This window comes from Tetrao urogallus (assembly GCF_951394365.1).
Source record: "Tetrao urogallus genome assembly, chromosome: 8".
NCBI classification, from domain to species: domain Eukaryota; kingdom Metazoa; phylum Chordata; class Aves; order Galliformes; family Phasianidae; genus Tetrao; species Tetrao urogallus.
In genome coordinates, this window is record NC_136821.1 from 15,009,338 (window position 1) to 15,037,209 (window position 27,872).

The window sequence follows — 27,872 nt, forward strand, 5'->3', positions numbered from 1 at the left end:
GGGGCCATCTCTCCCTGTGCAGAGTCCTCCGATGACTCCTACGTCTCAGCGGGTGAAGATCCCCTGGAAGCGCCCATCTTTGAGATCCCCATCCAGGACACAGCGGTGGCTGTGGGGACAGAGGTGCTGCTCAAGTGCATTGTCACAGCCAACCCACAGCCAGAAGGTGAGTGGTCACGGGGCATGAGAGTGCAATGGGCTCTGGCATGATCCCCCTGCCTGTCCCGGTCCCTTGGGGCCACCTGAGCTGTGTGGCGGAGCTGTGGCTCTGCGCTCCTCAGGAAGCAAAGTGCCAGGGTGCGGTGCTAAGGGCAGGGTGCAGGCAGAACCTCTGTGATCTTCCTGTGCTGGGATAGCAGGAGGAGGCACCAGGCACGGAGCAGCTGGCAAAGGCTGGCAACGAGCAAAGAAGCTCTGGTTCCCTCCTCCATCCTCCACTGGAGGGCAGGAGGATGCCAGTAACCTTAGAGGGGCCTCTCTCCATCAGGGTCCTTGGGGACCTGGGGCTGCTCCCGATGGCAAAACGGTCGCCAAGTCGAGCAGAGACCTGTGCTGACAACCGGGGGAGTGAGGACTCTCCTATCCCGGGATGGTCCTGAAGTGACCCTGCTTCTGCCCGCAGTGTCCTGGAGGAAGGACGGGGTGCCGCTGAGGAGCAGCACGGCACGGCCCATCAAGGCGGAGGGTGAGCGGCACACCTTGCTGGTCAGGAGCGCCCGGGTGGCCGACGCCGGTCTCTACACGGTGACGGCGGCCAACGAGGTGGGAGCCACCTGCTGCAGCGCCATCCTCAGCGTGCGGCCCGGTGAGTGCCGGCGGCCGGGATGCAGGCAGCGGGGGGCGGCGAGAGGGCCGGCGAGGCGACGGGCTGCCTGCCAGCTCTGCTGTCACTGCTAGGAAAGCGGCTTCCTTACCCTACAAGGCTCTGTCTGAACCGAAGCAGCTGACTCGCTGCCGGGTTCTGCCGTGGGGGGAGCGGGGTCAGGCTCCGAGCATCCCCAACGAGTTGGCAAGTTCCGTGCCTCGCGGGGCACCCCAGCTACCCACCGACACGCAGCCTGCGCTGATGCCCAGCATGCCCTCCGCCATCCGGGGATCCCCATCCCAGCACTTCCCCTGGGGAGCGCAGAGCCCCGGGGAGCTGCAGGATCCCCGATCCCCGCTGCCCCGCGGCGACCCGGGGCGCTGAGCGCACTGCCAGGCAGCTGCCGCCCCTCGGGGCCGCTCTCCCCCGCGGCCGGAAGGGAAGGGAAGGGGTCGGCAGCCCCCAGACCGCCGCTGGGCCCTCCCCCGATTCAGGCCCAGCCCCGGGGGCCGGGCGGCGGCGCGGGGCCGGGGCGGCGCTCGGCCGGGGAGGGCTCAGCGCTCCGGGCTGGATGTGCGCCCGGCGCCGCCGCATCGGCCCCGGCCCCGGCAACGACAGCGGCGCTCCCGCGGTTCGGTCCTGCTCGGGGAGGGGGCCGCGGCCCCTCCGGTGAGTGCGGGGGGCACCGGAGGGCTGCGGGCGGAGGGGCTGCGGGGAGCCCTGGGGGACCAGCGGGACCCTGGGGGATCGCTCTGCTGCTGCTGCACGGGGGCAACGAGGGGGGTGAGGGGCCGAGCCGTCACCGGGCCGAGCCGTCACCGGGCAGCCCGCCCGCTTCCCCGCTTCGGCAGCTCCGTAAGGGGATCCGCTGGTGGGGGGGGGCGGCGGGAGGGGGAACGGCGGCGGCCACGGCCGGGCTGGAGCGGGGCCAGCCCCCCCACCTCGGGCAGCGCTCTGCCGGCAGCACGCTCGCCCCCGGCCCCGCACACATCTCACCCCCGTCCCGGCCCCACGCTCCCCCCACGCCGGCTCCTCTGCCCACGCGTGCTCCCCTCTATGCCGAGCTCGGACCCCGGGAGCGGCCGTCCGGGCTGCGAGGGAAGCGCAGCTGCCAATGTCACCTTCAGCCTTCTGCCGGCTCGCGGCAGGGGCAGCCATTCCCGGAATCCGGGCGGCTTAAGGATGGGAGCACGGCCTGCTGCGTAAGAGCCACTTGAGCCCCGCTGTCGCCTTGCGGGATATCGCGTCCACTTATCAGCCCCGGGGCGTGTTTCGCACCCACCCCCCGCGCAGCCCAGCACCCCTTCGCTGCCGGCTACCGTGCTGTTCCCGGCGGGATGCAGCATGGGGTGGGCATTCCCGGGCACCTCCAGGCACAGAATGGTGGGGAAGGGTCCCCAAGCCCCCTGCCTGGCTCTGCTTGCTGCCAGCTCCTTACCTACCCTCTCCTGCTAGCCCCCGCCGTGGAGCGGCATGGGAACCTGGCCCCCCCCCTGGGCCAAGTCAGCCCCATCACCTCAGATGAAGAGTACCTGAGCCCACTAGAAGAGTTCCCTGAGTCTGGGACCCCGCAGCACCGACCAGCCATGAAGCTGCAGCCCAGAGCGGAGCATGGGGCTGCCCACAGCTCTTCGGAGAGCAGTTTCAAGGCTGCACCCACCTTTGAGGTGAGCTGAGAGCCCCCCTGGGACCTGACAGAGAAGGAGCTGTGCCCTGCGGTGCTCTAGGGCTCTATGATGGGGGACAGGTGGTCCCTGGGGTGGTGGCAGGGCCACATGGCCCCAGGATGGTGGGTACTGGCTGCTTCCTGACCTCGTCTTCGTCAGGTGGCTCTGTCGGACCAGTCGGTGCTGGAGGGGCAGGATGTCAGCATGAGTGTCCGTGTCCGTGGAGAGCCCAAGCCCATCATTTACTGGTGAGTCGTGATGCTCACTGGGTCACAGTAGGGCAGGGAAGGGGGCAGGCATGGGGATGTCCCCATTTGGGGTCTGCCAGCTCAGAGCAGCACCAAGGAGAGGAGCTCTGGTCTTGGTCTTGTTGAAATTGAGGAGAATGGGGCTTTCTATGGAGCCAGCTGTGACAGTGCCTCTCTGCCCATGTCCCTGAGCAGGCTGCGGAACCGGCAGCCTGTGAAGTACGGCCGTCGTCACCATGCAGAGGAGGCGGAGGGGGCTCGGGGTCTGTACACACTGCACATCCTGGCAGCTGAGCGCACTGACACCGGCTTCTACACCTGCAAGGCTGTCAACGAGTATGGCACCAAGCAGTGCGAGGCCAAGCTGGAGGTTAGAGGTAAAGCTCTGCGAGGGCGTCCCCATTTCCCCATGGGGCTGGCCAGTTCCAGCACCCTGCATGAGCTGTGTGGGGAAGGGGCTGCTGCAGACCCCTTCTCGGTGGTGCTGCTTCTTGCCCTTCCCTGCTGCAGAGCAGGTGGGCGTGAGCCCAGTGTGGGAAAGGCAGTGTGTGGCGGGGTGGCAAGAAGGGGACACGGAGTGGTCATACTGCTGCAGAAGCTGGCTCCACAGAAGAAGGCAGGCTGCCCGCTGCCCAATCCAAATGTGCAGCTCCACAATAGTGGGCCCCACTGCCCAGCTGTGTCAATGTCCCCAGCCTGACCCAGAGGCTGCTGCTCCACCAGCATAGCTTTACATTAAGTCCCCTTGTCGCCATGCTGGGGCTGGGTGCTGGCCCTGGCTGTGCAGAGGGGGCTCTTGCCCTTAGTGGCCCTGCAGGGGACATGTCCCTCCACCATGCACACAGCTCCTTCCTTCCCTACCTGCAAGCTGTGCCCAGGGGACAGCTCAGAGAGAGCTCTCCCACCTGCTTGCTCCCAGCTCAGAGCAGGTCCCATAGTACCTGGGGCTGGACTACCCCTCCCCAGCTCTGCCGTGGGCTCCAGCATCCTCCTAAGGCCCCTTATATGCGTGGGGAGTGGCGTGGACCAAGGGACTTGCAGGAAGGGGATGAGTGATGCTGCCTTTCTCTTGCCCTTTGCTTTGTGTGCCCTGCTTCCCCCAGCCTTCCCTGCTGACGGCTGCCTGAGTCCCTGAGCTGTCCCAATCCCACCCCAGCCTTCGCTGCACTGCTTCTGTCCTGCCAGGCCCCCGCTCCCGGCGAAGCGTGGTGGCACAGGAGTGGCCATGGGAGCTAGTGAATGGATGGGTGATGGCTGAGGCACCAGTCCCCTTGCCATGCTCCATGTCTGTGGCACACAGCGTTGCGTGTTGGCATGTGTGTGTGTGCCGGCCCCGTCTCCGCTGCACTAACCCTTCTGCTTGCTGACTGCGGTTTTTGTCTGTACGCAGGGGGAGTACGATAAGGGGGTTCATCTCTCAGAGCCACGGGGGCTCTTAGTTGGACACCTCTTAGGCAGTGGACCTCACCTTGCATTATTACCTTCTGCTCCATTCGCCGCCTCGTCCTGGACGCACTGCGGGGACACGCGGGCCCTCGACGGCGGGTGTGGGGCATGTGGGGTGGCCGGGCACTGTGTCACCAGGGCCGAGCAGTGGGTGGGGGGTGGTCGGTAGCGCCAGGCATCCCCTCAGCCGGACTAGGGCGGCTGCCCAATGCTGTCTGGTGTCTTGCTCCATCTGTGTGTCTATGTCTGCGTGTCCTGCTGCTCCTCTCCTCACTGCTCAGGGGAAGGGAGCAGGGAGCTTGGCCCCATGGCTGCTCTGTGCCAGCCAGGGCTGTAGGAAAGGGAACGTGATGCAATGGCTCCCACCTCAGAGTGTGGGGGACAAGGGACTCGGGGACCCCCGTGCTGGGGCCATGACCATAGGGTCTGCCTAGTTCCAGCCGCAGAAGCAGCGCCGGCTCTGGGTTTCTTCTCCCCAGGGTGGGTGGGCTTGGTGGGATGTGGGCTGCGAGGCCGTGACCCTTTTTGTAGCTCTAATAAAATCTGTTTGGTAAAGCGCTGTGTGGTGTGTTCCTGGCACGGACACTTCCCCTCACCCTCCCCATCGCCTTCCCTCTGCCCCCCACCCCGGCTCAGCTCCGCTTTCCACATCTTGCCCCAACCTCCTCCCCGCTGCACCCCTTTGCCTGCATCCCGCTCCCTGCCCGTTGCACCGGGCCTCTTCCCCGCATGCCCCTGCCCTGCATGGCCCCCTCCTTGCCATCCCCCCATGGTTGCTTTTCAGTTGCTGAGATGCATCTCTCTTTCTCTCTCTTTCTCCCCACTTCCCGGGCAGCTCGGCCCGAGTGCCAGTCCCTGGCCGTGGTGGCTCCCCTGCAGGACGTGGTGGTCGGGGCGGGGGAGCTGGCACTCTTTGAGTGCCTGGTAGCTGGCCCACCAGACATGGATGTGGACTGGCTGTCACGGGGCCGGCTGCTCCAGCCCGCCCTGCTCAAATGCAAGATGCATTTTGACGGGCGCAAGTGCAAGCTGCTGCTCACCTCCGTGCACGAGGACGATAGCGGCATCTACACCTGCAAGCTCAGCACGGCCAAAGGTAAGCTGTGGGCACGCAGCCCTCAGGGGTATCTCTCGGGATCCAGCCTTGGTGTGATGCTGAGGGGACTGGCACACTTCCATCCCAAAGCATAGCTGAGTGCTGGAGAGGGTGGGGGGTTAGAGAGCTATTTGTGCCCCCAGCAGCTGGTGCTGCACAACTTCATGGGCTCTAGTGCCCCATGGAAGGGCACCAGTCAGTGAGCCTGAGCCTAAGCCTGCAGCCCACCCTACTCAACTCCCCTCCAGCAGCCGTGCAGCACCCAGGCACTGGGAGATGTTTGTGTCATGACCGTACCATGCATCAAGAACTGCATGCCTTCCCCGGAGCTGCTTGCAGCACAGCTGTACCCATCCCCAGGCTCCAGATCCTCTGGGCTCCTGTTACTGACATGCCCCTGCTAGCCCAGCACAGGGATGTGGCCATTTGGCAGGGGGCCTACCCTCTTCTCCAAAGATGCCGCTGGTAGCAGGAACCACTGCACACTGCTAGCTGCCCTGTCCTGTGCCCTCTGCACTTTCCCCTACGCACAACCTATGTCTCTCCTTCACCACCCAGGGACAAGTGTCTCTGTCCCATTCCCCTCCTAAAGTGGGCAGAGACCCCATCAGTGAGTCCCTGCTACAACCATCCCCATTGCATTGCATTTGCACCCCCAACTGTGACCCCCTGCCCCAGAAGGACAAGGCACCCTCCCACTACACCCACCAGATGGCATCTCTATTATTTGAAGGGAAGGAGGTGGCACTCAGCCAGCAGAGCCCAAGCACTGTGCCTGGATGCCTTGCACATGCACTCTGAGCCCCACAGCCCCCATGGGGTGACACGCTGTGCCCTGCGCCATGTGTTCAGCTCTGCCTCTGGCCATGAGGGTTTCACCCCCCCGTGCTCTCCTTGCAGATGAGTTGACCTGCAGTGCCCGGCTGACGGTGAAGCCCTCCGTGCAGCCACTCTTCACCCGCAAACTGGAGGATGTGGATGTGGTGGAAGGACGGACAGCACGCTTTGACTGCATGGTCAGCGGGACCCCTGCGCCGACAGTCACCTGGAGCCACTTTGGTAACCCCTGTTCCATGGCCTCTATCTTATGTCCCTCGTCCCATGGGGTCTGCACTCCTAGGGGAAACCCAGCCTTGGTCTTGGAGCATCCAAGGCAGTGGGCCAGAGACACCAAGGGCTGTTCTGGGGCTGCTTATGCCATATGCATGTCTCCACACAGGCCAGATGGTGCAGGAAGGGGAGAACGTGCGTATCCAGCGGGATGGGGGGCTGCACTCGTTGGTCATTGTGCATGTGAGCAGTGAGGATGAGGGGCACTACATGGTGACTGCTAGGAACATCCATGGCCACGTGGAGTGCTCTGCCGAGCTCTATGTGGAGGAGCCACGGCCATCTGCTGCCTCCCAGATGTAAGATGGTGTCCCCCTGCGTGGTGCCCATGGGACGTGCCCCAGCTTTGCCAGGCAGCTTTGTGCTGCTGGGGCTGGGCTGGGCGCACTGTGCTCATCACAGGTGCCCACAGCTCCAAACTGGAGAAGATGCCATCCATCCCAGAGGAACCAGAGCAGGCGGAGACCGAGGCGGAGTGCTTCACCATGCCCGACTTCCTGAAGCCACTGCACAATCTGGAGGTGGTGGAGTCCAAGGAGGCAGTGCTGGAATGCCAGGTGGCTGGGATGCCCTATCCATCCATCACCTGGTTTCACAACGGCTCGCGCATCGACAGCACTGATGATCGCAAGATGATGCAATGTAGGGTTACCCACTGCTCTCCCCTTGGCTAGAGCCACCTTCTCCTGGGCACAACACTGCCCAGGAAGGGAGCTCTGCACCACACTGATGGGCTCTTGCATCCATTCCTGCAGATAAGGATGTGCATCGCTTGGTGTTCAGAGCTGTCAGCCACACTCATGCTGGCGTCTATAAAAGCGTCATTGCCAACAAAGTAGGGAAGGCCACATGCTATGCACACCTCTATGTCACAGGTAAGTGGGGTCACCACCGGGGGCCGCTACCCCTGTGCCCCAGATCTGGAACTCAGTGTCCCTGTAACAAGGTGACAGCAGATGGGACCACAGGGTAGTGCAGCTTGTGAGGGAGTTGGTGCTGATGGGGTCTCCCGGAGGCTCACCCCACTCCCCACCTCTCTCATGCAGATGTGGTGCCAACCCCCCCGGATGGGCCTCCCACAGTGGCCTCGGTGACCGGCAGAGCCATCACACTGACATGGAACAAGCCCAAGTGGCTGGACACAGCCATAGGTGAGGGGCTATAGGGGGTGGGCATTGCTGTGACACAGTAATGCGGGCTCTGACCCCATACACACTGAACCTGTCCCCATACAGACCCCAGCTCAGTGACATATGTGGTGCAAATGCAAGTGCTGGGCATGACACAGTGGATGGTGCTGGTGGCTGGCGTGCGGGACACTACCTACACGGTGCATGGGCTCACCAAGGGGGCCCAGTACCTCTTTCGTGTCATTACTGCCACCCCCAAGACCAACAGCAAGCCCTCCCCACTGGTGGGGCCTGTGAAGCTCTTAGATCGAGGTGAGTGCACAGCAGGGTGCTGGGGTAGAGAGGCAGAATGGGCGGCTGCAAGCCCAGGGCTGGGTGTGGGATCTGGAGGAGTGGTGACAAAATGTGTGGCAGGTCCCTACCTGGATGAGGCTCCAGTCATCCTGGATAAGCCTGATGTAGTATACGTGGTGGAGGGCCAACCAGCCTCCATCACCATCACCATCAACCACGTGGAGGCCACTGTCACCTGGAAGAGGTAGGACGCACCCTAGGCGTTCCTTGGGGGCACGCACCCAAGGGTGATGTGCAGAGCTGATGGTGTGTGCCCACAGGGGCGGGCAGGTGCTGGGGGAGCAGGAGGGCACGTGCGAGATGACGATGCCGGATGATGACCAGCACTGCCTGCGGCTGCTGCACGTGGGTCGGGGGGCTGCAGGGCTGCTGGCCTGCGAGGTGAGCAACCACCACGGCACTGCCCGCTGCACCCTCCACCTCCACCTCGCAGGTAGGTGCCCCCGTGCCGGGGGGCTGTGCCCCTCTGCTGTGGGGTTGGTATCCTCCCATAGGGTAGCATTGCCTTCGTGGTGCGCCATGGCTGTGTGCCATAGGGGGCACTGCCCCATTGCATGGCATTGCTCATCCGTGATCCGTACTCATACGCCATGGGAATTCTGTCCTATTGGCTGGTAGTGCCCCATGGGGCTGAAAGCCTGTGAGCTACATGCATGTCTGGTGTCTTATCTGATTTGAGTGGAGGCATCCCACATGCCCCATGAACATGTGCACGGGCTGGCACTGTGCCATGGGTGATGCTACCCCCGTGGGTGGCACTGTGCCATGACCCATGGTGCCCCTTGGCCATGTGCTATGAATATCACTGCTGCATGGTGCCCCTTACCCGTGTATGACATGCATTGCTCCATAGCCAAGAGCCATGAGGAAAGCTCCACAATACCCCACATCCATGTCGTGGCTGGCACTGCCCCACAGCACCTCACATCCATCTATAAAGGGGAGATGCAGCCCCACTCTGCCCCATGTCCACGTCCATTGAGTAGCACTGCCCATGATGCCCCATTCTCAGTGTGTTGGTGTGACACTGCCCTATGGTGTCCCATGCCCCATCTCTTGGCAGAGGCACCGCGTTTTGAGTCCATCATGGAGGACATCGATGCCCAGGAAGGGGAGACACCCCGCTTTGCCGTGGTGGTAGAGGGCAAACCGCTGCCGGACATCATGTGGTACAAGGTGGGATGGGACACCAGCATCTTGTCCTGACACACAGCCCACCAGACACACAGCTGCTGCTCCCCTCTCTCTCTGGTTTGGGCTCCTTGTACTGGGGCTTTGGGTTTGTGCTCTCCCCAGATGACACAGTGTGCTGCAGGTGCTGGCATTGGGAGCTGGTGGGGGGATGGCATAGGTCCGTCCCCTGACACCTGCTATACCCTCAGGATGGGGAGCTGCTGGAGGAGAGCAGCCATCTGAGCTTTGTTTACGAGGACAATGAGTGCTCCCTAGTGGTGCTGGGTGCTGCTGAGCCTGACAGTGGGGTATACACCTGCACGGCCAGGAACCTGGCGGGAGAGGTCTCCTGCAAGGCTGAGCTGGTGGTGCGCACAGGTACAGCCAACCAGATCCCCTTGGCCCTGCACTGTGGGTCTGCCCCCAGCCCCTTGCTCAACCCTGACAGCACCTCTCCTTCCTCCAGCCCAGCCTGCAGCCGATGCCACCATGGAGGAAGATGCGCTGCACAAGGCACGACGCCTGACTGACTACTATGATGTGCACGAGGAGATCGGGAGGTATGGGGCCAGGAGATCCTCTGAGGAGAGTCGTCATCCTCCAGCAATGGTCCTGGGGCATTTCCCTGCGGGTATAAGTGCCTACCCCAGCTTCTCAGCGATGGGGAGGTCTTCCCTCCCAACCTCCTCATCCCACTGGCATGTTGCAGGGGGGCTTTCTCCTACCTGCGGAGAGTGACAGAGAAGAGCAGCCACCTGGACTTTGCTGCGAAGTTCGTTCCTGGCAGGACAAAGGCCAAGCAGTCAGCGCGCCGGGAGCTGCACATCCTCTCACAGCTCGATCATGAGCGCATTGTCTTCTTTCACGATGCCTTTGAGAAGAAGAACGCAGTCATCATGGTGATGGAGCTGTATCCTCCAGGAGCATGGTGTGGGGACCAGGGGAGGGCTGAGGGGCAAAGTGAGTGCATGGGAGCAAGGTGGGAGGAGGGCACGGGCACAACGTTCTCTGTGCTCCTTGACCGTTCCCAGCTGTGCTGAGGATGAGCTGCTGGACAGGATGGCAAGGAAGCCCTCAGTGTGTGAGTCTGAGGTGGGTGAAGTAGGCAGGGAGACAATTGGTGGCTGGGATACCAGTGTCCGCTCCCTCCCATGGCGCCAAAAGGAGGTGGCGTCTGCCAACCTCATCGGGCTCCCTGCTGCCTGGTGCCACCCCACCTCTGCTCCCTCGCAGGTCCGCTCCTACATGCGGCAGATCCTTGAGGGGATCTGCTATCTTCACCAGCACCAAGTCCTGCACCTGGACATCAAAGTGAGTGCACCCTGGGTCCCTGCAGAGGGGGCATCCCCTGTGCCCCGCTGTGCCTCTCCCCAGTGGGAGCCTCCTGCCAAGCTCCAGCCTGCCCTGCACTCTCCTGTAGCCAGAAAACCTCCTGATGGCAGATTCAAGCAGTGAGCAGGTCCGGATCTGCGACTTTGGCAACGCGCAGGAGCTGACACCCGATGAGCCGCAGTACTGCAAGTATGGCACACCTGAGTTCGTGGGGCCCGAGATTGTCAACCAGAGCCCCGTCTCCATTGTCACTGATGTTTGGTAAGAGCAGCTGGGTAGACCTGGCATCCCCACTGTGCTGAGGGTCTGGCACTGTGTGGTGACCCTGCTCTTCTCTCCACAGGCCGGTGGGGGTCATTGCCTACTTGTGGTAAGTGCCTCACTGCATCCCCAAAGAAGAGACCCCTATTCTGTTCCCTTTCCGTGCTCTTCACCTCCTCTCTGGCTGCTCCTGCCCATAGCACTGGGGCAAGCCTCAGTCCCCATGACATGTCAAACTGTTTCCTGCATCCCAGTGACAGTGTCCCCTCCTCACAGCCTCACCGGGATCTCCCCCTTCGTGGGTGAGAATGACAAAACGACGCTGATGAACATCCGCAACTACAACGTGGCTTTTGAGGAAAGGATGTTCCAGGGGCTCACTCGGGAGGCCAAGGGCTTCGTCATCAAAGTGCTGGTCAATGACAAGCTGTGAGTGCTGCGGAGCTCATCCCCTTCTGAGGCATGGCCAAATGCCCTGTTGGGATGGAGGAGCTGGGTGAGGGGCTGGCAGGATGCAGGCCTCACCTGGCTCTGCTACTTCACAGGAGACCCAATGCAGAACAGACTCTGGAGCACCCCTGGTTCAAGGTGAGTCCCAGCACAGAGCAGCACCCAGGGGCAGCAGTGTTGCTCAGGGCTTGCTGTAGGGTCTAAATGACTTTGCTGTCCCCTCTCCCTGCAGACACTGGCCAAGGGGAAGGTCATCAGCACTGACCACTTGAAGCTCTTCCTCTCCCGTCGGAAATGGCAGGTGGGGTTAGGAGCTGGGGTGGGAGGAGGGCAGTGTGTACCGGTCTGGCTGATGCCATGCATGGTGCTGTGGTGCCTGCCTGGGCCTGACCCAGCCCTGTCCGTGGACTGCAGCGCTCACAGATCAGCTACAAGTGCAACATGGTGCTACGGCCAATCCCGGAGCTGCTGGAGGACACCTCCAACCACCTCTCCATCGCCGTGCCTCGCCACCTCAAGGAGTCTCCAGCCCTCTCGTCCTCCTCAGATTCGGATGACCTGGACGAGCTGCCCTTCATCCCCATGCCACACCAGGTGGAGTTCTCTGGCTCCCGCATGTCCCTCAACGAGATCCCCACGGATGATGAGATGCCGGGGCCAGCTGAGGGTCTGCGGCAGGAGGTGGCCATGCCAGGGGACGGCTCTGCCATGGAGTGGCAGAGTGAGGCCAAGGGAAAGGCTGTGGTGGCCCTGGGGAAGAGGCCGAGGGCCCCAGGGCCACGGCGGCAGTGTGCAGAGGTGGAGGCACCCAGCTCCTCTGATGAGGAGGACCCCGAGGCCCAGAAGCGGCTTGAGTATCCCCGCAAAGCCATGAGGAAGGGCTCCAGCCTGGAGTCCCCAGAGAGCGCCCGCCGGGGTGAGCTGAAGCGGGGCAGCTCGGCTGACAGTGCCCTGCTGAGCCGGCCCCCAGGCCTTGAGGAGGGGGCTGAGGTGGGCCGGGAGCCTCGACGTGCCCTGGCCAAGGCGGCCTCCATGGAGCTGCCACGGCGGCGGGGGGCCGAGGACGAGCACGCCCAGCGCCTGGAGCTGATGCGGCAGCGCCTGCTGCGGGGCGGCACCGCCGATGGCAAGGTCAGCGGCTTGCGGGGTCCGCTCCTGGAAACACTTGGGGTCAGCCCCAACAAGAAGGGGCAGTGGCCACCCCGCATGGAGCAACTGGCACCCTCAGTGCCGCGGTTGGTGCGGGCAGCATCCAGTGAGGCAGCCACGCCGCACCTGCTGCCCCCGGAGCGCGTCCTGCAGAAGAGCAGCTCCTTCAGCCACGGCGATGCCGAGCCCGTTGTCCGGCACCGCCGCTCCGGAGCACCCCTGGAGATCCCGATGGCCCACACTGAGGTCCAGCGGCTCAAGGAGTCCCCATCGCTCTCGGCGCTCTCCGAGGCACGGCCCCAGATGCCAGAGACCACTGTACCACAGCCCCCTGCGGCCAAGACTGCCCAGGAGAGGAGATCCAGCACCGAGGAGCGGGCCCAGTCCCAGGCCAGAGCTGCCACCACAACCATGGGGAAGAAGCCGACGGAGGAAAAGGTGCCCACCAAGGCTGAAGCCACCAGAGCCACAGGGACCCCTGGGGTGGGGGCTGCCAGGCCCAGAGCAGCCACCCCACAGCAGCCTTCGGCTCCTGGTGCTCGCACCCCTAAGATGTCCTCCTACGCGGAGGTGATGCAGGCGATGGGAGCCACGTGGGAGGGGGAGCTGGCCACCAAGGAAGCCCCCCAGCCTGCTGCCCCTGCTGAGCACCCTGCACCGGCACCAGCACCAGAGGAGAAGAAGGAGGTGCAGCCTACCGGCTCCTCCTCCTCCCTGCTCATCCAAGACATTGACTCTGAGGAGGTCTTCGAGGCCAAATTCAAGCGGAGCCGTGAGTCATCCCTCAGCCGTGGGCTGAAGCTCCTCACCCGCTCCCGCTCTGAGGACCGGCACTTGGCCAGCCCTTCGGCCCGCGACGACGGCATTTACCGGCCCACACCAGCCGGAGTGCCCCTGGAGCTGCGCCGGAGCCAGCCCGCCGGCTTGGAGAAGTCCAAGTCGGTGCAGGACCTGCACGAGGTGGAGAAGGACAGCAGCTTCCTCCGCAGGATGTCTGTGCTCCTCAAGCGCACGCCACCCCCAGAGAGGAGGAAGAGCAAAGGGGAGGAAGGAGGCGGTGACACTCCGACCCGCGGGCGCCGCTTCTCCTGGAGCCTGGGCTTGGGCAGCTCCAAGGAGCGCAGGGACTCGGAGAGCCTCAAGTCGGAGCCGGGGGCTGGCGGGGAGTCGCCGGTGGTAGCAGTGCGGCGGAAGATCAGTGCCACTATGGAGCGGGTGTCCTCGCGGCTGCGCAGCCTGTCAGACGAGCGGCCCGAGGACGAGGGGTCGGGGGAGCTGGGTCAGCGGCGGCCCTCCCTGCTGCGCCGCTCCATCTCGGAGGGGGACAGCCTGCGACGGGTGGGCGTCGTGGCGCAGGACCAGGTGGGACCACCCCCGGCACCCGCACCATCTTCCGAATCCCTGCGCTCGGAGGGCAGCACCCGCTCCTCCGCCTCTGCCAAAGGTGAGCTGGGAGCTGGGAGCACCCTGGGGCCGAGCTGCCTCAGCACTGCCACGCAGGTATCCTGGTAAGGATCCTCCCCCAGGAATCAGTCTTAGCCACCCTCTCCCCCCGTGTCCCCGCAGGTGAGGGGCAGAAGCGGTCACGCTGGGAGCGTTGGGGGCTCTCCCGGACGAAGAAGGAGAAGGTGGCCTCACAACCCAGCATCCCCTCCAGTGTGCTGCGGGAGGATGGCTCTGCAGCTGGGCGGCAGTATGCACTCAGCGAGTCAGGTAGGCATGACGGGGATATGAAGCACATGGGTCATCCCCTGACACCCTGTCCTCACCATGCCCTCTGCTCTCCAGATTTCCCCCCCATTTTTCACATCAAGCTGAAGGACCAGGTGCTCCTGGAGGGCGATGCCCTGACTCTTTGCTGCCTGCCTGCTGGCTGCCCGACCCCCAGAATTGTCTGGATGAAAGGTGGGGGCTGCTGCTGCCAGGGCTGCCTGAGTGAGTGGGTGCCCAGGGAGCAGCAGAAGCACTGATTTCCTCTGCTCCCCTTTGCAGATAAGCGGTCACTGCAGGCAGACAATGTGCTGAACATCATCTCCTGCAAGGACGGCCGACAGATGCTCACCATCTCCAAGGTCTCCAGGAAGGATGCGGGGCTATATGAGTGTGCAGCCGCCAACACCCTGGGCACAGCCATCAGCTCCTGCACACTGGCTGTGGCACGTAAGGACACATGGGTGGAGGGATCTCAGGGGACAGAGGTGCTGCACCACAGGGACAGAACACATACCAGGTGCTGGGGATTGTTTGCTCGGGCTGCTCGGGGCTGGCTCTGGCAGGAGGGATGCATGCTTAGGCACTGCTGCTAACACGGTGAAACAGCCATGGGGCTGGGGACTCTCTAGGGCAGAGCACTGGATCCCTGCTCTGCACATCCTTACTTGGGGCTTCCAAGGCTTTTCAGGCTGCTGCTGCACAGGCATCTCCCTGTGTGTCCGAGCCCACACACCTTTCTGCTGGCCAGGCACCCAGCCTGCCTACTCTGTGTCCCCTGGCAGGGCTTCCCGGGCGGCCAGGCACCCCGGAGATCGCCCAGAAGTACAAGAACACGGTGCTGGTGCTATGGAAGCCCGCAGAGAGCAAAGCCCCCTGCACCTACACGCTGGAGCACAGGCTGGAGGGTACGTGGCCAGTGAAACATGGCCGACCCCACTCTGCTTGGGGGCACCTTTGGCTGGGCTACAACGCTCACCCTTGCATGGATGGGTGCTGGAGGCCTGGGAAAGTGGGACAGGGTGCAGCCAGAACCTCATCATGCCTCCGTGCCGGCAGGGGAGCACGAGTGGAAGTTGGTCAGCACTGGCATCACTGACTGCTACTTCAACGTGACAGAGCTGCCCCCTGGCAGCGCAGCCAAGTTCCGGGTCGCCTGCGTCAATAAAGCTGGGCAGGGGCCTTACAGCACCCCATCAGGCAAAGTGCACCTGGAGGCAACGGGTAAGCCAGCTGTTCTCGTAGGGCAGTGCCCACTGTGAGCCCCGCGGCATGGGGCTGCAGCAGCACGGTGCTCTGGGGGCTCTTTGCCCAGGAATTTAGACAGTGGGATGCTGTTTGCACCCTGTTCCTGGATACACATACCACAACTCTGCTCATGGCTCTCCTTCCTCCCTGCAGACTCCCATGCTGCTCCAGCCAAGAACACTGCCATCCCCGTGCCTGACAAGGCAGCTTCCAGCCGGTCGACCCAAACACCGCAGGCACAGTTGGAGCCCCCGGCCTCAGGGCTGCCCCCAACCACTCCACCTCGCAAGCACAAGGCAGTGCTGCAGAAGCCTGAGCAGCCACTGCAGCCAGGTGTCCCTGAGGGGGAACAGCCAGACCCCAAGCTCCCACCCAACATCACTGTCTGCGAGCCCCCAGAGTTGGTGTTCACTGCCCCTCAGACTACTGCCATGCCCCACACAGGCACCACTGCTGCTCCCATGGACACATCTGCTCCCACCTTGCCCACGCGGGTGTCCCACCAACCCAGAGCACCCTCTCCATCCAAACCCTCCCCTGCTCCCTCGGCGTCCACCACCCCCAACACTGCACCCACCAGGAAAATGCCCCCCTACATGGTCACGTCCTTCGTGTCTATGCCCCCTGCCTCACCCCCTGCCCGGGAGGTGCCTGCCTCTACTCTATCCTCCAAGGAACCCTCAGGTGACAGCAGGGCCCTGGACGGCACGGCACTGCGGCAGGGTGTCCCCCAGAAGCCATACACTTTCCTGGATGAGAAAGCAAGGTGAGGAAGTGAGTGTGTGTGTGTGGGGGGGGGGGGGGGGGGGGGGGGTGCTGTGCCAGGGTTCTCCTGGAGCATCCTGCACAGGGGGCTGAACATGATGCTGTGCCTCAGGGGTCGCTTTGGGGTAATTCGGCTCTGCAAAGAGAATGCCACAGGAAAGCTCTTCATGGCCAAGATTGTGCCCTATGAGGCAGAGAGGAAGCAGAGCGTGCTGCAGGAGTACGAGATCCTGAAGGCACTGCACCACGAGCGGATCATGGCCCTACACGAGGCGTACATCACCCCTCGCTACCTGGTGCTCATCTGTGAGAACTGTGCTGGCAAGGAGATCCTCTACAGCATTGTGGACAGGTCCAGGGGGTGAGGGTGGCAGGGTTTTGGGGGTCCAGTGTGGGAACCCTGCTCATGTCCCCTATCCCCAGGTTTCGCTACTCAGAGGACGATGTGGTGAGCTATGTCCTGCAGCTGCTGCAGGGCCTTGAGTACCTGCATGGCCGCCGCATTGTGCACCTTGACATCAAGCCTGACAACGTTGTGGTCTCGGGCACAAACGCTCTCAAGATCATTGATTTTGGCAGCGCCCAGACCTACAACCCCCTGGTGTTGCGGCAGCTGGGGCGACGTGTGGGCACACTGGAGTACATGTGTGAGTGGGGCATGCTGTGCCCATGCATGGAGCCTGGGGAGCTAAGAGGTGCCTGGCGAAGCTGAGTAGTGGTTGGGATGCTGGGGGCATCTAGAGGGGACTGTTAGAGCTGTTGGGCTCAGTGGAAGCATTTGGGTGTCTGTGGGGCAGTTGGGGTACCTGATGCTGGGTTGCGTTGGGGTGTCAGCAAGGGGTGCTGGGAGGGAAAAAAGGTGGGGTGTTGGTGGTGCTGTGTTGGCTGTGGGTGTTGGGGGTGCTGTATTTACTAGGGGTGCTGGGTTTGGCTGCTGTGCATATGACAGGGCTGCTCACTCTGTCTGCAGCGCCAGAAGTGGTGAAAGGCGACCCGGTGGGCTCCGCTGCAGATGTTTGGGGTGTTGGCGTCCTCACCTACATCATGTAAGAGAAGGGGACTTGGGGGTGAGCATCTGAGATGTAGGCCCCCCACCAAGGGCCACCAAGCTAGGGGGGGATGCTGTAGCCCTACAGACTGTTCTCAACTGGATGTCTGTCCCACATGGGGATTGGGTGGGTGCTCGGTGTCCTCTCACCACTGTGCCCAGCCCGTGCCACTTCTTCCCTCCCAGGCTGAGTGGGCGGTCGCCATTCTTTGAACTGGACCCCATTGAGACAGAGAACCGCATCCTGGCAGGGCGCTTTGATGCCTTCAAGCTGTACCCCAATGTCTCACAGAGCGCTGCCCTCTTCATCCGCAAGGTCCTCACCGTCCACCCCTGGTGAGTGCCTCCTGAGCCCCATCCCTGCTTAGGAAGACCCAGGGGGACACTCAGGGGATCTTGGAGGGAGGTGCTGGTGTTTGGCTTGGGGACGGTGTGGAGGTGGTGGGCACCCTGTGGTCTCTGACACTGAACTGCCACAGGAGCCGCCCCACGGTGAAGGACTGCTTCGCCAACACCTGGCTCCAGGATGCCTACCTGATGAAGCTGCGCCGCCAGACTCTCACCTTCACCACCAATCGCCTCAAGGAGTTCCTGGTGGAGCACCAGCGGCGCCGTGGTGAGGCTGTCACCAAGCACAAGGTCTTACTCCGCTCCTACCAGGGTGGCCAGCCACCAGGGCCGCAGTAGCCGTGAGGGGTGAGGAGCCAGAGGAACATTCCAGGGGCCGTGGGACAGGGCGGCCGAGGAGCCAGGATGAGCCCACGGACCCCACCTGCCAGGGATGCCGGCAGGGCAGGACAGGGACAGAGATGAGTGGCGTCTTTCAGTGGAGTCGAAGAAGAGTTTCCAGAAAATGGTACCCCAGCTGGGGTCAGATGGCAATGCTGGAATGGATGGAGAATGTGGCAGAGGGTTGGGGGAAGAATGTGATGGGGACAGAATGGAGATGGAGGTCTGGAAGATCTGCCAGCATGCCGGCCAGCCTAGGCCACGTGGTCAGTGGGGGACTGGCCCAAAGATGTGGCTGCCCCTGCAGCATCCAGCCCAGCCACGTGCCTTACCCGCAGCCCGTGGCTCCCACTGTCATGACACGGGGGGACAAGGGGCGGCCTCATCCCCTAACACAGACTGGGGATGCCCACGGTCAGCGTGCTTTGCATGGGAGTGCCGAAGACAGAGGCTGCTCCGCTGGGCTGCGCAGAGGGGCCAGCCGGCAGCACAGGCCTGCTTCTGCTCCAGAGGGCTGCAGCCCAGGCCCCACACCGGTGCCTTCCCTGGGCTACACATGTTCTGCACCTGCTCAGGCCCACACTGCTCTTGCTTCTGGGGGCACTGGGAGCAGGAAGAGATGCTTGCAGCCGCCTGTATCCAAAACGCTCCATGCAGCCCCTCCTGCCCCACGTGCAACCCCACATGTGCCTTGCTGAACCACACGCCCCACGCACACGCACGCCCTCGCACACACACGCTGCCCTGCGGGGTGCCCCACGCTGCGCGGACCCCATCGCCTCCCCTGGGTGCCCCCGGCTGGGGCAGCACGGGGCAACTGCACTGCAGCGACTGGACTTTATTTATGGACAGCGGGGAGAAGTTCTGCCCCTGCTCTGTGCCCCCACCTCTCTGCCAGGCCCCGGAGGCGCTGCTGTCCCTGCGGGCTGAAGCGAGTGCCGTGCCAGAGCAGCAATAAAGGCCCTGAGCAGCCCGAGTCTGTCCGCGTGCCTCTGTGGGAGGGGTAGCGTGGCTACGGGGTGGCGACAGCCTGAGGGAGAGCCTGGAGGGGCCTCAGCTCGGGGGTCGACTGAAGGCTGGGAGGAGCAGCGGCTCGGGGCGGGCCGTGCACGCACTCAGCACGTTCCCTCAGCCCGCACCACCAGGCCTCGCACACGCCCCGCACCGCAACGGCCCCACGCGCATGCGCACGGCCACGCCCTAAACGCGTGCGCGGCTGCTCTAGCAGCGCTACGGCGCCCCCTGGCGGGCGGCGGGCGCGGCGCCGGGGTGCGGGGCGGTGCCGGCGGTGACGCGACGGCGTCGGCGGAGCGCGCTGATGTGTCCCGGAAGTGTCGCGCCAGGCCGGGGCAGCCGTGCCGTCATGCCGCTGAAGGCCGTGATCCTCATCGGGGGCCCGCAGAAGGGTAAGTGGCCGGGCTCCGCGGGGCGGCCGAACCGCGCCCGGCCCCGCCGACCCGCTGTGCACCGCAGGCACCCGCTTCCGGCCGCTCTCCTTCGAGGTGCCCAAGCCGCTGTTCCCCGTGGCCGGCGTGCCCATGGTGCAGCACCACATCGAAGCGTGCGCCAAGGTACGCGGGGGCCGGGCTGAGCCGGGACGGGCCGGGCGCCGTGCAGGAGCTGCCCTCCCACTGTGCCCCCGCAGGTGCCCGGCCTGAAGGAGATACTGTTGATGGGCTTCTACCAGCCCCACGAAGCCCTCAGCCGCTTCCTGGCGGCGGCCCAGCAGGAATTCAAGATTCCCATCAGGTGGGTGCTCTGCCGGGTGCCCCCCTTGGCCCTGCCTTCCCTTCTCACCCACCCCAGAGCGCTTGTCGCAAAGCACGTCTATCCCTGAGCCCTCCCTCCCTCACAGGTACCTGCAGGAGTATGCGGCTCTGGGCACGGCTGGGGGCATCTACCACTTCCGTGACCAGATCCTGGCAGGTGGTGCTGATGCATTCTTTGTCCTCAATGCGGACGTGTGCTCCGAGTTCCCCTTGCAGGAGATGCTGGACTTCCGACAACAGCACGGGGACACAGACAGCTTTGTCATCCTGGGCACCACGGTGCGTGGCAGGGACAGGGAGCGGTGCAGCTGTGGCATGGGCTTGGCTGGAAGCTGTTGGATGAGCCGAGGCTGTGAGCTCTGCTTTCACCCACCTGCTGCTCCCCTGGCACTGACACACCCCGCTCTGCAGGCCAACAGGACGCAGGCTCTGAATTATGGCTGCATCGTGGCCAACGCGAACACGCAGGAGGTAGAGGAAGACAAAGAGTGAACAGTAGACGTGGCACTGAGGCTCTGCTGTGGCCCTCACATCTCTCCTTCACTCAGGTCCAGCACTACGTGAGAAGCCCAGCACGTTTGTCAGTGAGATCATCAACTGTGGCATCTACCTTTTCACACCAGCCATCTTCCAGCACATTGGCGAGGTCTTCCAAAGGAACCAGCAGGAGCTAGCACTGTGAGAGCCCCTTTCTGCCCCGTGTCTCTCCTACCCCACTGCTCCCCAGGCCTGCAGCAGCACACTCATCCTCCATTCTTTCTCTATCTTCTTTCCTCCTTTGCCATCACTCACTTGTTTCCTGTCCTGCACCAGCTGTCCTTACCTTGGGTAAGTCAGTCCTTCTGTGTCTGTTATGGCTGCTCTGTGCTGGATTGTGCCTGGTGGTAATGCATGCTTTCCTCCCTGCTACAGCCCTGCAAGGCTGTCCTGTGCATCTCTTCCCGATGCCCTTTCTGTTCCTCTCCTCCCATCCCATTCTCATACAGCTCTGGACAAGGGGCTTTTCAACTGGGAGCGCTCTGCTTCCCCTTTCAGCTCTCTGCACAGCAGTCTGTCACCTTTGCCACCACCCAGCATCAATCCGCTGTGCAGGGCTCTGGGCTAGGGGACAGGATCTGCCACAACCTGGGTTGGGTGGAGCTCTTGCACCATCCACTTCTGGCACAGAACTTATTCAAGCTGGCAGAGTAACTGCAGGCTTGGCAGAGATGGCCCTGTCTATGGGGAGAAGTGCACATCTAGGAAGGAGCCCCCCCGGTTTTGAGAGGGTCTGCCAGGGTCCCCTGCTGGGGCAGGGATCTAAGAGACCTTTTGCTTGCAGAGAGGAGAACTCCAATGGCTGGCAGCGTGCCGAAGTGATCCGGCTGGAGCAGGATGTGTTCACAGCCCTGGCTGGGAGCGGTAAACTCTACGTCTACAAAACTGATGGCTTCTGGAGCCAGATCAAATCAGCTGGGTAAGGGCTTTGGCTGGTGCAGCAGGAGCTCTGAGTAAGTTATGCCAGATGTGGGAGAGGCAGATGCCCAGACAGAGCCTGGTGGGTGGATAGGATGGCAGGTACTGAATTCAGACTCTCCTCTGTCCTGAAGGCAACAGAGAGACAATAACAATCTTCTATTTTTCCTCCCCAGCTCTGCAATCTATGCCAGTCGCCTCTACCTGAACCAGTACAGCCAAAGCCACCCAGAGAGGCTGGCCCAAAACAAACCTGGAGGCCCCATCATCCGAGGTACTTCACTGACATCTCCCAGAGCCTGGGAGCTGCCTTGGGTAGCCAGGGTCCACAGACAGCTTTTCCCATGCTCTCAGAGCCAGGTGCTGCTTGGGCTCTGATCTGCTTCCCTTCACATAGCTGCCTTGTGTTGCAGGGAATGTGTACATCCACCCTACAGCTTCTGTTGACAGCACAGCAGTGGTGAGTGCAGGAAGACTGCGGGGTTGAGGACACCACTGTCCATGACCTTACCCCAATCCTCTGTCTTCACAGTTAGGCCCCAATGTCTCCATTGGGGAAGGAGTGACGGTGGGAGCTGGTGTGCGCATACGCGAGTCCATCATCCTGCATGGGGCCTCACTGCACGTAAGCAGGGTTTGCTCTTGGGCAGGGGTAGTCTCCTCTTCAGCCCCCTGCTGACTTATCCACTCATCCACCACTGTACTCCAGGACCACACCTGTGTCCTCAATACCATCGTGGGCTGGGACAGCACCATTGGGCGCTGGGCCCGGGTTGAAGGGACACCCAGTGACCCCAACCCCAACGATCCCTATGCCAAAATTGACAGCGAGACACTCTTCCGTGACGGCCGCCTCACGCCTTCCATCACAATCCTGGGTAAGTACATCCCAGCCCTACACCAGGTCCTACAGTGTGAGTCAGGGTCCTCTTCCTCTTTTTAAACCCCTCACGCTCTCCCTGTAGGCTGCAGTGTCACCATCCCTGCTGAGGTTGTTATTCTCAATTCCATCGTCCTTCCTCACAAGGAGCTGAGCCGCAGCTACAAGAACCAGATCATCCTGTGAGTCAGCTGCTTGCTGGGGTGGGATGGCCTCTGCCAGCCCCCAGATAGGGCTTCACCTCCTGGGGACTCCCAGCACTCCAGAGAGCCAGGTGTGGGAGCCTTGCAAGTGCCTGAAGCCAGCTCCAGATAGACATTAAAGCTGGTGAGCCATCAGTCTCGCATGCTGCTTCTCTTGCAGCCCATGGTGAGGCTTTGGCCTACACAGGGCCCTTGGCTCCAGGCCAGCTGCTGGCTGAGCAGGTCACCTGCTCCCTGCGGCATCTTAGGTCCTGAACTCTGGGTACTGCCATAGGAATGGCACTACCAGCATGGCCTTGCCCTGGAAAACTTAGTACTCCTGCCCCAGCTCTTCAACAGCTGCTCTTTCCAACTCCTCATAAGGTGTTGGCCCATCTCAGGGGAGCTTTGAATTGCCTGTTCTGCCTAGACACCCCACCCAGCATGAGCCTGGTGGGAGGATTCAGCAGCGTGATTGCAAGAGCCTGAGCTGGACTTCTGCCTACCGTGGGGCAATGCCAGCAGCATTGGGCTGGTCTAACAGCACTGGATGGGACAGCGAGCTCTGTCACATCACTGCTGGCCCTGGAGGTAGCTGTGAAAGTACCCACTCCCATAGAAGCACCTTCATACAAAGGCTCGGTGTGAGGCAGAGCTGGCAGCCTGTGCTCTCATCAGGCTGTAACTTGCACAGGTTACAATAGGGCAATGGCTCCCTGCCTTCCTGAGGGCCAACACAGGGGCCTCACTGCATGCCTGCCCTCGCACCAGTGATGGCCACAGGGCACAGGAGCAATCATCTCACTTGTGTGCAGGGGCAGAGAGATTTACCGCCTTGCTGCGGCTTGTAAAACCTGTTTTTACTGAAGGCAGCTCACTGCTGATCCTGGCACAGTAGAAACCAGTGCTGCCCTTTATCCACTTATCTCCCTGCCTTCCCTCCATGTCATGCAGCTCTGCGCTAAAGCCCTGTGTGCTGCCGAGGGCGCATCACGCCTCACTTCCCACCAGGCACTGCATTAGGGATTCTCCATCCATCCCATACCACCCCAGCTGGATGGATTTGCAGCAAATCCTTGCTCCCAGCCTTGTGCATTCCTTTGCCAGTTCTGCTGTGGTCCTTGGTGAAGATTAGCTGTTCCCTCTGACTTTAAGCACATTAAACTCTTTCAGTTTTGCCTCTGCCTTGGATGTGCTAATTTTCTTGCCCTCTGGTGAACACCCCTGCATTGAGGGGAGCTGAGCCAAAGTACTTGCTCACTTCTGAATATTTTTCCTGTGTCCCATACCTGCCCTGGGTTTTAGTATGGACAAAGGTTTCTCAGCTGCTGGACATGGCTCTGGCAATTTTTCCCCCTGTTGTGCAAGGCCCCTTTTCCCTCAGTAACCCCCTTACTGCCTGTTCCTTGTGCTACATAATAGGTGTCAGGTAGGGGGGAAACGAGCCCTGCCTGGGCCATTGCACATCCACCCACTCTGCTGCAAGCAGAGCCTTGCACACCTCTGCTGCATGTTGCAGCTCTGCTGAAGGTGAGGAAGGAGTTAAAAGGGGCCCTGAGTTAAAAGGAAGGGAAGTCTTGGGGCTGTTCTGCCCTTAGCAGCAGCTCTGATTACTGGAGGCCATCAGCATCTGGGCTGACAAGGGGCCCACAGTAGAGGGGCTGCAGGGGGCCCTGCCTTTCCCTCCCTGCCCATGAGTGATGGCAGCTGTCTTGCCCCTGTAGAAACAAGATGCCAGGGACTGCTGTGCACAGTGCTTTCAGCACAGCTCTTGCCCACTGAGCCCTCAGCCCAGCCCAGTCCTGTCCATATACCCTGGAGCTCTCCTGCTGCAGATGCCATTCACACTCAGGCCAGTTTTGCTGCAAACATTTAATACAAACCAACCACCAAGCCCCATGCGGGGCATCATCCCTGTACCACCCAAAGCTACAGGGAAGCTGAGCACCACAGGCTCACGCTGCTCCCTCCTCTTTCTTTTCCTCCTTGCTACTCCGGCACCAGTTCCATCCCTAGGGAGCCACAGCTACACTGGAGAGGGGAAGAACCGCCCCACCTTCCCAGGGGCTGCCCTCTGCCTGCGGGGGAACACAGGAGATGAGTCAGGATGCGAGGCGGGCACCCCCCAACCCCCCTCCAGCAGCACTTACGGTGCCTGGGTGGCTGTGCCCACGCAGCTCCGCAGGGCACCAGGCAGGCAGCACATCCTGGTGGGGCTCAGCTGCCCCATATGTGGCTCTGGGGCAGTGATGGGGCAGAACAGCAGCTCTGGAGGACACAGGGTGGTTTAGGGGCAAGGAGTCACACCCTGGCTCTGCTGCAGCTACGGGTGTCTCACACACTCACCATGTTTGCTGCTTGGATCTGGTGTTGGCACTGGGTTCTCTTGTTCTGTCCCCACAAAGCCCCTCCAGAAGTCAGATGGCAGTGCCAGGAGCCGAGCCACCACCTGCACAGAGGGAGGAATAGATGCTGGAGGAGGGGCAGGCAGCACCTGTGGCAGCACCAGCAGCCTGTGCTCCGCTCACCTTGCACTGCCGTGGTGTGTCTTCCATGATTGCAAGTGGTGTGGGGTTGGCAGAGCCATGCCCCACCAGCGTGGGGCCGAAGACACGGGACAGGTTGAGGACATCCATCTTGCACTCGGGGCTGCGTGACACCCTGCGAGGGGACAGGGTGGGCACATGGCTTGGCTGTAGGGTGCCCACCTCTACATATGGGGAGGGCTGGAGTCCTGCAGCCCTCACCTGAGCAGGTGCAGCATGAGGAAGGCCAGCGTGTCCCTGTTGGCGGCAGGCAGCTTGCCCACCACGTGCCGCAGGGCCGTGCCGCAGGCAGCCTCGTCGGGGATGTCTGCGGAGGCACTGGGTATTACGGGAGCGGAGCGGCCCCCGCCCCATCCGAATCCCCACAGCCCCGCTCACCGGCAGCCCGCAGGAAGGCCGGGTGCAGACCGAAAGTGACCAGCGGCTCCTTGAGGCTCCGCAGGAAGTCCTTGAGCACGCCGCACACCACGTGGATGTCGGCCACGCCGCTTGGTGTCTCCCCGCCGTGCAGCAGCCGCCGCTTCCACTCTCGCACCAGCGGCTCCGCGCCCGGCACCCGGTACAGCCCAGCCTGCGGGGTCCGAGCGGCTCAGCCTGCGGGGAGCACGGCCTCACCCCACACCACCACGTCCCCTACCTCAGCCAGGCCCCGCGTCTCCACCTCGGTCACGCACTGCACCACCAGCGCTGGGACCAGCGGGGCGGTCCGGGGGGCGAAGTCGGCCAGCACACCCTGGAGAGGGGGGCAACGAGAAGGGAGGGCAGCGCTTGGCCCGCTCAGCACCCAGCCCTGGTGCCCGGGGATGCGGCCACCCGCTCACCTCGCGGGGCCGGGGCTGTGGGCGAGGCTGGGCGGTGCACGGCCCGGGGCAGCGCTCCCGGCACTTGGGATGCAGGAGCAGCTGGCACTGGCGGCATTTGAGCGCAGCCCTCCCGAAGCGCAGGCGGGAGCTACAGGCACCGCAGGGCTCCGGGCGGATGACCTGGGGTGGGGAGACGGGGTGAGGGCCCAGCACTGCTCTGGCCGTTGCTGGCTCCCCTCACCATAGGGTCCAATGAAAGGAGAGGGTGCTCGGCCCGCACCATTTTGGAGGAGAAGTGGTGCTGGGGAGACGGGAAGTCAGGTGGAGGGGAGTGAGGGGGGCCCGGCGCCAGCTGCCCCACAGAGCCGCCCTCAGCCTGGCTCTCCTGCACCAATGCACGGCCGCCCCGATCCTCGCTGGTGCCCCACACTGTGGTCAGCTCTGCAGAGAGAAGGAGCAGTGCAGGGTTCCCCAAAGCCAAGGGATGTGGGAGGCTCCCCGCTTCCTGGGAATCCATCAGCCCCCCAGTGGGGATGGAGGCACATAGCACATCCAGAGGACCTTAGTGCCACACAACCATCCCCCAGCTGATCTCCCCTGCAATGGAAGTACTCCAGTTCCAGTCTCACTTCCCCCACATAAGCATACTGTTTGCACCCAAGCCCTCGCTTCCCCCCCCCCCGTGACCTGCATGGGTGGAGATGCGGTGACCCTGGCGCGAGAAGCGGCGTGGCACTAGCACAGGAGGCGGGGGGCTGCGGGCAGACTCCAGGACTTCAGCAGGACGGGGTGCAGGGGGGATGCTCTCCTGTGAAGCAGAGACAGGGAGGTGGTGTCTGGCTGCAGCCCCACAGACTGTGCTCAGCCAGCTGCCCAGCCTAGGGGATCTCCACTCACAGTGCTAGAGGGTGCCACAGAAGAACGGTGCCGCTTCGCCACAACCACAGGGCCAACCTGAGGGGCCAGGGACAGGCGCTAGAGACAGAACAGAAGGATTGATGAAGAGGAGAACCTCTCCCTGACTGCCCACCAAGCACCCAGATGCAATGGTTTCAGCCCCCAAAAATGTGGCTGCATCCAGGCCCCACATAGGAACCCAGACCTAGGGAACAGGAGCCCAGGCCAGGGCTGCAATGCAGAGCAGCACGCAGGATGCCCACACGTGGGGATGAATTATTAAGGAGCCCAGCTGGGCCACAGCACAGGGTAATGGAGTTTCTATTGATTGCAGAGGTTTGCTGAGAGACGGCGCTCCCAGCTCAGCAGCAATACATTAACCCCCTGCCAGGTTCCTCACAGCCCTCTGTGCAGGGATGGAAGGATATCATGCCCCAGCATCCCTCCTACATACCTGTCTCTCCTGGGCCTTGCGCTTCAGAGCCCGCACCACCATCACATCAACATCCTGAAAGACAGCAGAGGTGCTGGCATTTGCCAGGCCAACAGCACCCCAGCACCTGAGCTCTGCCCATCACCATGGGCAGTTCCTGAAGTTCCCCCAGGTCACTCCTCACCACATCATCCTCAGTGCAGTCATAGCTGATGTCTGAGTGGGACAGGAGGGACTGGCACGACTCATCCACAGCAGATGACCTGTGGAAAGAGTTTGGTGTCAGCACAACGGTGGTACCCCCAACCCTGCCCAGTGCCCCCACAGCCCTGCTCACCTCCTGCCTGCTGCCAGGGCTGTCCCCAGACGCCATCCAGATAGGGCGCTGAGAACAGAGAACTGCTCTTCACTACCCCACGGCTCCTGCATCAGCAGTTCAAGGACCAGCTGCAGCCTGCGCTCCTGTGACCCAAATGGGGTGGCATGAGGTAAGCACTCTCAGCACCCCTGCTGTGTGCCAGCTGTCAGCCCAGCAGACCTGTTTCTCCAGCTCAGCCTCTGCACGGTGCCGCTTCTTCATCTCCACCTCCACCTGGTTGCGGGCATGCTTCAGCTTCACCTCCAGTGCCATCCGCTCAGCCTCAGCACGGGCCAGCTGCTCGTGGGCACGCTGCCTGTCCTTCTCCAGCCAGCAGCACCGCTGGCGTGTCGCCTCAAAGCTGCGTACAACGCGGATGAAGTCTGCAGGTAACAGCAGTGGGTGGCAAACCGAGCTGGAGGCCACCCTCAGAGCCCCCCACGAGCTCCACACAGAGATGCCTCACACACCGACCTTCCTCCAGGCGGCCGTCCAGCTCCAGCAGCTGCCGTGCCCGCTCCAGCTGGGCCAGCTGGGCCAGCAGGCGACCGCAGCGCCGCCGCAGCATCCTGCCCCGATGGGCGGATGGACGGTTCGGATAGACGGGACGCACCGCACACCCCCTACCCTCCTCCGCCGCAGCAATCGTGCTCCGCCCCACGGCCCCGGGACAGCGCAGGCTCCGAGGGGCAAGGGGCCCTCTCTGCCGGCCTATGTGGGCCGGGGGCCGGGGTGGAGCCCGGCCCGGCCCCGCCTCCCGCAGCCCCGACGGCTCCCGGCGCGGGGCCCGCGGCTCCCACGGCTTCGGGGCTCCCGGCGGGGCTCCCG

The 27,872-nt window shown here is 62.8% G+C and overlaps 3 protein-coding genes across 3 annotated transcripts in view; 2 read left to right on the plus strand and 1 right to left on the minus strand.

Moving 5' to 3' along the window:
* Positions 1–17,679, plus strand: part of SPEG (striated muscle enriched protein kinase) — a gene marked incomplete at both ends in the record, with an annotated part of 29,695 nt that extends 12,016 nt beyond the window's left edge. The window contains 37 exons of the mRNA XM_079539332.1: positions 23–166; positions 623–805; positions 2,261–2,472; positions 2,632–2,720; positions 2,916–3,097; positions 5,002–5,262; positions 6,163–6,321; positions 6,482–6,671; positions 6,785–7,014; positions 7,128–7,247; positions 7,419–7,523; positions 7,608–7,814; positions 7,917–8,040; positions 8,117–8,289; positions 8,920–9,032; positions 9,239–9,407; positions 9,496–9,589; positions 9,739–9,939; positions 10,061–10,121; positions 10,263–10,340; positions 10,450–10,622; positions 10,705–10,731; positions 10,899–11,051; positions 11,168–11,210; positions 11,305–11,373; positions 11,487–13,665; positions 13,761–13,934; positions 14,010–14,126; positions 14,214–14,381; positions 14,717–14,839; positions 14,991–15,155; positions 15,333–15,945; positions 16,057–16,296; positions 16,368–16,591; positions 16,915–16,990; positions 17,179–17,328; positions 17,472–17,679. Of these exons, the coding sequence (XP_079395458.1) occupies positions 23–166; positions 623–805; positions 2,261–2,472; positions 2,632–2,720; positions 2,916–3,097; positions 5,002–5,262; positions 6,163–6,321; positions 6,482–6,671; positions 6,785–7,014; positions 7,128–7,247; positions 7,419–7,523; positions 7,608–7,814; positions 7,917–8,040; positions 8,117–8,289; positions 8,920–9,032; positions 9,239–9,407; positions 9,496–9,589; positions 9,739–9,939; positions 10,061–10,121; positions 10,263–10,340; positions 10,450–10,622; positions 10,705–10,731; positions 10,899–11,051; positions 11,168–11,210; positions 11,305–11,373; positions 11,487–13,665; positions 13,761–13,934; positions 14,010–14,126; positions 14,214–14,381; positions 14,717–14,839; positions 14,991–15,155; positions 15,333–15,945; positions 16,057–16,296; positions 16,368–16,591; positions 16,915–16,990; positions 17,179–17,328; positions 17,472–17,679 (7,997 nt within the window). The remainder of the gene's footprint in view (positions 1–22; positions 167–622; positions 806–2,260; positions 2,473–2,631; positions 2,721–2,915; positions 3,098–5,001; positions 5,263–6,162; positions 6,322–6,481; positions 6,672–6,784; positions 7,015–7,127; positions 7,248–7,418; positions 7,524–7,607; positions 7,815–7,916; positions 8,041–8,116; positions 8,290–8,919; positions 9,033–9,238; positions 9,408–9,495; positions 9,590–9,738; positions 9,940–10,060; positions 10,122–10,262; positions 10,341–10,449; positions 10,623–10,704; positions 10,732–10,898; positions 11,052–11,167; positions 11,211–11,304; positions 11,374–11,486; positions 13,666–13,760; positions 13,935–14,009; positions 14,127–14,213; positions 14,382–14,716; positions 14,840–14,990; positions 15,156–15,332; positions 15,946–16,056; positions 16,297–16,367; positions 16,592–16,914; positions 16,991–17,178; positions 17,329–17,471) is intronic.
* Positions 17,680–19,084: 1,405 nt separating this feature from the next.
* On the plus strand, positions 19,085–22,011 carry GMPPA (GDP-mannose pyrophosphorylase A; the record flags this gene model as incomplete). The annotated part of the gene is given in 14 exon segments (XM_079539445.1): positions 19,085–19,127; positions 19,195–19,292; positions 19,367–19,470; positions 19,577–19,769; positions 19,902–19,961; positions 20,039–20,048; positions 20,051–20,168; positions 20,304–20,318; positions 20,812–20,946; positions 21,122–21,219; positions 21,359–21,405; positions 21,478–21,570; positions 21,655–21,823; positions 21,911–22,011. Coding segments are annotated over 14 exon segments (1,284 nt in total).
* Positions 22,012–24,033: 2,022 nt separating this feature from the next.
* On the minus strand, positions 24,034–27,612 carry LOC306949241 (rac GTPase-activating protein 1-like; the record flags this gene model as incomplete). The annotated part of the gene is made up of 16 exons (XM_079539036.1): positions 24,034–24,085; positions 24,158–24,275; positions 24,354–24,456; positions 24,536–24,668; positions 24,755–24,860; positions 24,932–25,124; positions 25,191–25,286; positions 25,375–25,536; positions 25,637–25,797; positions 26,044–26,164; positions 26,254–26,331; positions 26,708–26,761; positions 26,871–26,949; positions 27,024–27,148; positions 27,225–27,427; positions 27,519–27,612. The coding sequence occupies 16 exons, from the start codon at positions 27,610–27,612 to the stop codon at positions 24,034–24,036; spliced, it is 1,878 nt and encodes a 625-aa protein (XP_079395162.1).
* Positions 27,613–27,872: the final 260 nt, after the last annotated feature.